This window comes from Salmo trutta, chromosome 14 (assembly GCF_901001165.1).
Source record: "Salmo trutta chromosome 14, fSalTru1.1, whole genome shotgun sequence".
Classification (NCBI taxonomy): domain Eukaryota; kingdom Metazoa; phylum Chordata; class Actinopteri; order Salmoniformes; family Salmonidae; genus Salmo; species Salmo trutta.
The window spans coordinates 68,502,073-68,510,064 of record NC_042970.1 but is presented as its reverse complement, the minus strand read 5'-3'; the positions used below and the strand labels follow the sequence as shown (position 1 = coordinate 68,510,064).

General features: G+C 44.6%; 1 protein-coding gene across 1 annotated transcript; it reads right to left on the bottom strand.

Moving 5' to 3' along the window:
- Nucleotides 1-853: 853 nt before the first annotated feature.
- On the bottom strand, nt 854-2,508 carry LOC115147217 (C-X-C motif chemokine 11). The gene is made up of 4 exons (XM_029689323.1): nt 2,265-2,508; nt 1,816-1,933; nt 1,572-1,655; nt 854-1,235 (listed from the first exon to the last, which is right to left on the bottom strand). The coding sequence occupies exons 1-4, from the start codon at nt 2,335-2,337 to the stop codon at nt 1,181-1,183; spliced, it is 330 nt and encodes a 109-aa protein (XP_029545183.1). The 5' UTR covers nt 2,338-2,508; the 3' UTR covers nt 854-1,180.
- Nucleotides 2,509-7,992: the final 5,484 nt, after the last annotated feature.

Genomic DNA, 7,992 nt, shown 5'->3' with positions numbered 1-7,992 from the left:
CAAGTGACTGTAATATGTCTAACCCTAGTGTAACGGTTGTCGTCGGGAATGGAGGACCAAAACGCAGCAGGAATGTGGATGCTCATCTTGTATTTATTTTAAGTCAAGAAAACACCAAAATAACAAACCGAAAAACACACGAACAACAAAACAGTCTTGTCAGGCACACTCAGCAAAACAAGAAACAATCTCCCACAATCACTTAACCAAACACATACCCATATATAGGACTCTCAATCAGAGGCAACGAGAAAGCACCTGCCTCCAATTGAGAGTCCAACCCCCCATCAACCTAAACATAGACATACAACAAACCAGAAAGAACATAGAAAACAAACCTAGAACATAACCCCAAAAACCCGGAAATAATAAATCAAACTGCCACGTCCTGACCAAACTACAATAACAAATAACCTCTATACTGGTCAGGACGTGACACCTAGTGTGTTCATTTCATGTATTCCAGTAGTTTAGAAACGTCATGTGTGTCGAGGTTCATCCCAGGTTGCTATGGCATCAGTACATTTTGCTCCTGACCTGGAAGTCCAGCCTTCATTTCTCAGCCAACCCCTGCAGCTGTTGAGACCAGCTGTGTTTAAGTCATGATCATGGGTCTTATTTCAGTGTTGCCATTCATGGGACCCTCTCTCTCTCTCCAGAGTGTATCATACTCTGTAACCAAATATTAAAAGAGCTGTTCCCATGGCTCTCTCTATAGACCATGAGTATTAGGCCATATGCATTCATTGTGCAAGTAATAATGCTTGTGTTACCTCATATTGCATTATAAGACTTGGTATAAGCATTCATAACAAATGGAGTGTTATGATTAAGAGAACGTTGAATCTTTAAGTTGTATAAAAAACATTTTTATTTCAGTTGTATCAAACTCGTATTTATCTGTTCATTAATATACACATATATAAATAACAAATAGAAAAATAAATAAAGTTTTAACTTATGATATCTTTAAATGTCTCACAATTAGTGTTGTATACTTGTAGTTGTATACAGTGCTGTAACACAAAATCACAAAGGAAATAGAAAATCCCTCTCTCTCTCTTTCTCTAAAGTGCAGTGTCAGCCCTCAACATTCTTCTTGTGTGTGTTTGGTCACATGACTTCTGGGAAAATCCAGCTGGTGGGTTTTCCATGGCCCTTCTCCCCTCCTCCGTTACGTTCACTCTGCTTTTCTCTTAAGACACCTCTTCTTGTGCTTGTCGTCCTTGTTTATTCTATTTTGAAGGAGGGAGAAGAGTGTTATTCTCAGAAAGGACTAATGTTACATGGATTATATTAAGTCAAGTGCTATAGGATGTTTCTAAAGTATGTGCTAAGGTCTTTTGCTTTTACATGCTTCAGCCTTATGTCTGCTACTTTATGGTGTGATAAAACTATAATTACAGTAACTTTTATAATTACAGTAACTTAGCTTTTTTACCATTAGATCTATATGTCATTAGATTGTGATAAATGTTGATCTATACGTTATTACATTGTCATAACTGCAGTATAGTTCTGCCAAGGCTTCAGTATGGTGGTGATGAGTCTGATGATTTGATCTATCTTACTTGTTCCAGCAGTTGACGAAAAACATGGCCTTTCTTCCAACGGGGTTCAGGCACCTTCTGGCTCCATCTTCCGCCAGTGTAACACTGAAAATAACAAACGACACATACACACAATTAATGCTTGTGTCACACAACTGATATAAAGCTGATAGAGGTGATTGTCATGTCATAAGTTAATGTCAGAAAGAAACAAAGAAAGAAAGAGAGAGAAACCACTTTCTGGTTAAATAAATACAGTACTTACATGATTTCAGTAGTGTCGCAGTAATGGGTCTTTTCAATGATTTCAAAGTCAACAATGGTTTCCTGAGTGTGCATAATGGTTCCTGGGCATTTGCATCTGGCACCTGGAACGTACTGAGCTGTAATGAGAGTTATAAACATCAATTAACACGGTCAAACATTTTAATGGAAAAGTTGTTTTATGAAAAATATGTTTTCAAATTGGATTTTGGATAAGAATTCACATGAATGCATTTTTTGCACAATGCTTGTTCTGAGAAGAAACTGTACATAACTGCAATTTCTATAGTATTCTACACGAATTGTATGCTATATGGCAGACACTATATGTACAGTAGCCTAGTCACTGCAAAATCCCTAGTCAGTCAGGTAACTAGTAAAGCATGCACACTGCACTGTACATTCCATATATTGTAGCTGACATTGCTAGAAATTACTTTGAAATCTTACCTCCGTTGAGCTGTATACAAACTCCCAGCAAAACCACCAGGAAAAGACTGCAGGCTTTTGGTGCGAAGGCCATCGTGAATATAAGTAGCGAGAGGAGAGGTGATGGGGAGGTGAGGAGTCAAGAGGCAGTAAGATTCACTTGAAGTGAAAGTGAAAAGTGAAGAACTAGTGGGATCCATTGTCCTTTTTATAAACTGCCGGCAGAGGGTTTTCCCAAATCCCATGTTCTTTCCCGGCAAACGTTGAAGAAATAGCTCTCACTGGAATTTCCCAGCTCACTAGGGTAGAAATGAAGGAATGTTGGACTACAGAGTGGAGGGTGGAAGGGGCGGAGGGAAGCTGGGAGTCTGCAGATAAAAAGTTGGCCGCGAGAGTCTTAACTCCTAACTTCCTAACTGTGACTGTGGGAATGTGAAAGCCAGGGTGACTCAGCGTTGCAAGTTACGGTGATTAATGTTGAAGTGGCCTATTTGCAGGCAGAGCTGTCTGCAAACCTGTTATTTTAAATAATGTAGATTAAGCTGTCTCGGATTCATTAGTTGGACAGATCCGAAGTCTCCTTCCAATTACTTCCTCCTCCTGAAAACTGCTCTTTATGACATCACAGATCTGGGGGTCAAATGAGAGATGGTACTTCGGAAGAGGGTCTCGTATTAAGACAAACTTCACCCCAAACTTTCTTGGATAGAAATAACAGGAAAAGTGAAAGCAAAAGTGTATAAACTGCGAAGAATGTTGATGGTTCTTCTCCTCCTCCACCAGCATACCCAGGTCAGATATGCTGTCTGGGGCAAGTAGCAACAACAACAGCCGCAGGAACATCATGATGACACGATAACCAGTCATCTCTATTCTGTGAACCCCCAACCTAAATCTACCATGTCATACTAATCATGCTAGTCAACACTAGAACATGTCTGTAGACCGACACCTGTTTTACCAGAAGTGAATGATTATCATGGTGATGAATAGTGACTGGGCCTAACACGCAGGATGTGTCTGGTGTTTTCAGTCATGTGTGTTGTGTTTTGTCAGAGATTAGTTTTCGGGCTTATGTCCCCATGTCTTTCTTTTATTTTTTATTTGTTTATTTAACCTTGATTTAACTAGGCAAGTCAGTTAAGAACAAATTCTTATTTACAATGACGGCCTACCAAAAGTCAAAAGGCCTCCTGCGGGGACGGGGGCTGGGATTAAAAATAAATAAAATATATGTCACGTCCTGACCAGTATAAGGGGTTATTTTGTTATTGTAGTTTGGCCAGGACGTGGCAGGGGGTGTTTGTTTAGAGTGTTTCGGGGTTTGTTGGGCTATGTTCTTATTTAAGAGGGGTGTTTGTTTAGAGTGTTTCGGGGTTTGTTGGGTTATGTTCTTGTTAGTCTATTTCTATGTTAGTTCTAGTATGTCTATTTCTATGTGGTGTTTGTTGGGTTGACCTTCAATTGGAAGCAGCTGCTCCTAGTTGCTTCTAATTGAAGGTCCTATTTAAGAGGGGTGTTTTTTCTATGGGATTTGTGGGTAGTTGTTTCGTGTATAGCTGTATGCCTTACAGGACTGTTTCTCGTTTTTTGTATACATGTGTTTTGTTTTGTTTTTCCTTTTTTCTTCAATAAAAAAAAAGATGAGTATACAGACTCCCGCTGCATTTTGGTCCACATTATACGACGGCCGTGACAGAACTACCCACCACAAACGGACCAAGCAGCGGAGGAAGGAGCAGCAGCAGAGCTCTGTGGAGTCATGGACATGGGAAAAGATTCTGCATGGGGCAGGACCTTGGCACCAGGCTGGGCAGTACCGGCGCCCTAAGGAGGAGCTGGAGGCAGCCAAGGTGGAGCGGCGCTATTATGAGGCATTATACGCACCGAGAGGCAAGTGCGAGAGGCAGCCCCAAAAAAATTGGGGGGGGGGGGGCACACGGGCAGTTTGGCTGGGCCTAGGGTAAGCCCTAAGCCAACTTCCCGTGTTTATTATGGGGAGCGTTTGGCAGTGAGAGCGCCGGTGTATGTGTAAGTGCGCACGATCTTGCCCATGCGCACGCACAGTCCGGTGCGAGCGATCCCAGCTCCTCGCAAGTGCCGTGCTAGGGTAGGAGTATGCCTGCACAGCACATCTGGCCACCAGTGCGCCTCCTAGGCCCAGGCTACCCTACGCCTGCTCTACGCACGGCAGCCATCAGGCCTCTGCACAGCCCAGTTCGCCCTGTGCCAGCACTCCGCTCATGCAGGGCTACTGTTACCATCCAGCCAGGACGGGTTGTGCAGGCGGTGCGCTCCAGACCGCCGGTGCCTGCTTATGGTCCAGTACGTCCTGTTCCCGCTCCTCGCACTAGCCTTGAGGTGCGTGTTTCCAGTCTGGCATCTCCAAAGCCAGCACCACGCACCAGGCCTCCAGTGCGTCAGCCCAGTCCAGTATGTCCTGTTCCCGCTCCTCGCACTAGCCTTGGGGTGCGTGTCCCCAGTCTGGTACCTCCAGTACCAGCCCCAGGCCTCCAGTACATCAGCCCAGTCCAGTAGGTCCTGCTCCTGCTCCTCGCACTAGCCTTGTGGTGTGTAAATAGTCTGGCATCTCCAAAGCCAGCCCCACGCATCAGGCTTTCAGTGCGCAGTCCCCGTCCAGAGCTTCCGGCGACAGCTCCCCGTCCAGAGCTTCCGGCGACAGCTCCCCGTCCAGAGCTTCTGGCGACAGCTCCCCGTCCAGAGCTTCCGGCAACAGCTCCCCGTCCAGAGCTTCCGGCGACGGCCTACAGTCTGGAACCGAGAGAGACGGCCTACAGTCCGGAACCGAGAGTCGCCCTACAGTCCCCCTCCAGTCCGGAGCTCCCAGAGTTGCCCTCCAGTCCGGAGCTCCCAGAGTCGCCCGCCAGCCCGAGGTCTCCAGCGACGTGCATTCAGCCCGAGGTCTCCAGCGACGTGCATTCAGCCCGAGGTCTCCAGCGACGCGCATTCAGTCCGAGGTCTCCAGTGACGCGCATTCAGCCCGAGGTCGCCAGCGACGCGCATTCAGCCCGAGGTCTTCAGCGATGCACCTTAGTCCAGAGACTTCGGGAGGGGTAATATATAATAACCAGTTAGCGGGGGTGGACAGGTTAGGTTGGGGAGTAAGGCCGGAGCCTGAGCCACCTCCGTAGTAGGAGGTTGGGGAGGGGGGTGTAGCACAAGAACCGTCAGTGACGGTGGCCACCCTCCCTTCCCTCCCTTTAGTTTGGGATTATTTTTGTTTTGGGTTTATTTTTGTGTTTTTGTTTAAGGTGCATCCGGGGTCTGCATCTTTGGGGTACTGTCACGTCCTGACCAGTATAAGGGGTTATTTTGTTATTGTAGTTTGGTCAGGACGTGGCAGGGGGTGTTTGTTTAGAGTGTTTCGGGGTTTGTTGGGCTATGTTCTTATTTAAGAGGCGTGTTTGTTTAGAGTGTTTCGGGGTTTGTTGGGTTATGTTCTTGTTAGTCTATTTCTATGTTAGTTCTAGTATGTCTATTTCTATGTGGTGTTTGTTGGGTTGACCTTCAATTGGAAGCAGCTGCTCCTAGTTGCTTCTAATTGAAGGTCCTATTTAAGAGGGGTGTTTTTTCTATGGGATTTGTGGGTAGTTATTTCGTGTATAGCTGTATGCCTTACAGGACTGTTTGTTGTCGTTGTTTTTGTATACGTGTGTTTTCCTTCTTTCTTCAATATAAAAAAAGATGCGTATACAGACTCCCGCTGCATTTTGGTCCACTTTATACGACGGCCGTGACAATATAAATATATGACAAAACACATATCACGACAAGCGAGACAACACGACTAAGACAACAACATAGCAAGGCAGCAACACATGACAACACAGCATGGTAGCAACACAACATGACGACAACATGGTAGCAACACAACATGGTAGGAGCACAAAACATGGTACATACATTACTGGGTACAGACAACAGCACAAAGGGCAAGAAGGTAGAGACAACAATACATCACGCAAAGCAGCCACAACCGTCAGTAATTTTCTTGAAGAAAAATGGAAGCCTGTTGAGATACTAAATGTCTCCTATTCTGTGGCGTGATATGTCCGGTTTTAAACATGTTTTTTCATGATAAATAACAAGGTAGATACACCTGTTTTTAAATGTAATTACACTACATATGATTACATCAGCAAATTTCAAAAAAGCTGGTTTATGCATTATGTAGTTGTATGCAGTGGAGGCTGCTAAGGGGAGTACGGCTCATAATGGCTGGAACAGAACAAATGGAGTGGCATCAAACACATGGAAACCATGTATTTGATGCCATTCTACTTATCCCGCTCAAGCCATTACCAAGAGCCTGTCCTCCCCAATTAAGGTGCCACCAACCTCCTGTGGTTGTATGATATTTGACCAATTCTGCTCAAATGAACTAATCCAGTGGGTCCGTGCTCAGCAAGTTGAGTGGTAATGGCCTGATTTGACTTTTTGGTTCATTCACAATTTATCATATGACCAGTACTGTACTCTGACTACCACCTCCAATTATGTGAGCCACCGCGAATGAGCCAAGTTCAAGATACCCAAGATCATGACTAACACAAATTTGGGGGGTTATCGCAAATACCGTTGCTCTTTCTCATAAAGTGTCATTTCATGGTAATGTACACTGAAAAACATTGTTACTTAACGTCTTAAAATGAGTGCGGTATTTCTTCGGAACAGGACCTGATGACGTTTCAGTAGAATCTGTAATGTCATCTATATTCTATATATCTATATTCTGGGTATTGGAAACAATATTGATTTACATTTCAGTGTAACTGTATCACTGGAAAAGCAGGCCTCCCTGTTTCCTCCCTTCCTCTTGATATGATAGGGGGATGGACCTAGGCCAAGGTAGCTGTATTGCTAATGCACTGTAGCGCCAGCTGTCTTGGCTTACCACACGCTTGCGACATTTAGAAGAAACAGAAACTTAAGGACCCTAACAGACCAGAACCAGAGCACACAGGAGTGCTTAACAAAGAAAATAGATACCATTTGCTGGCCCATAAAGAAAAGAGAAATGTCTGTCTTGAAGACAAAGAGAAAAGAATTGTCTTGATTGTGAGTGACAGAGTCAATGGCTGTGAAAAATGTTTTTGAATACCATGTTGTTTTAATTGTGTTGGTCACAAAAATATTTACAGACAATCATGTACAGTATTTACAGCTTCTATTTACAAAAGAGTTCCTTACAAAAAGATTCTCATTACGAGGGAATCCAGAGAGATAAAGCAGATAAAGTGTAAATTCATTGGGCTGCCCCCTCCTTTTTCATCCCTCACTTTGTAAGGTGTCTTCCTCTACGGTGTCCATATTAGGACACCCTTCAACTCTGGTCATGCCTGGAGGGACTCAGTCCATACAGTAGAATACATTGGAGAGTTAAGACAACGTTCACAAATCATCCCTGACTACCTCGACCTCCAATCCCAGGCTGGGTTAATCCAGTAATGTAAACCAGACTATGCTTCCTGTTCACCAAACAGTTCCGCAAAGCCCTGCGGCCTTTTCAACAGCACCGTCATAAACAGAAGCCTAGGACTTTCTTAGTCACGTCAACCCGGAAAACTGGGCCTGCGCAAACAACCAATCCAGGGGGTCTCGGCTGGAACATACCCGGGTTACACAGTCCAAATGATGGGCGACCATCAGTGACACATCCGATAGACCACTGGGGATCCGAGGAGTATATGCCATGGATTTGTTATAGGGCGCCAATGGGGCTACAGTG

Bases quoted from the DNA above. Each gene is read 5' to 3' on its own strand.
- LOC115147217 (XM_029689323.1), bottom strand. From the start codon at position 2,337: ATGGCCTTCGCACCAAAAGCCTGCAGTCTTTTCCTGGTGGTTTTGCTG. The intron at 1,934-2,264 runs GTAAGATTTCAA...CTCTCATTACAG, and splicing joins TTGTATACAGCTCAACGGAG to CTCAGTACGTTCCAGGTGCC. The intron at 1,656-1,815 runs GTAAGTACTGTA...TGTTATTTTCAG, and splicing joins TGCGACACTACTGAAATCAT to TGTTACACTGGCGGAAGATG.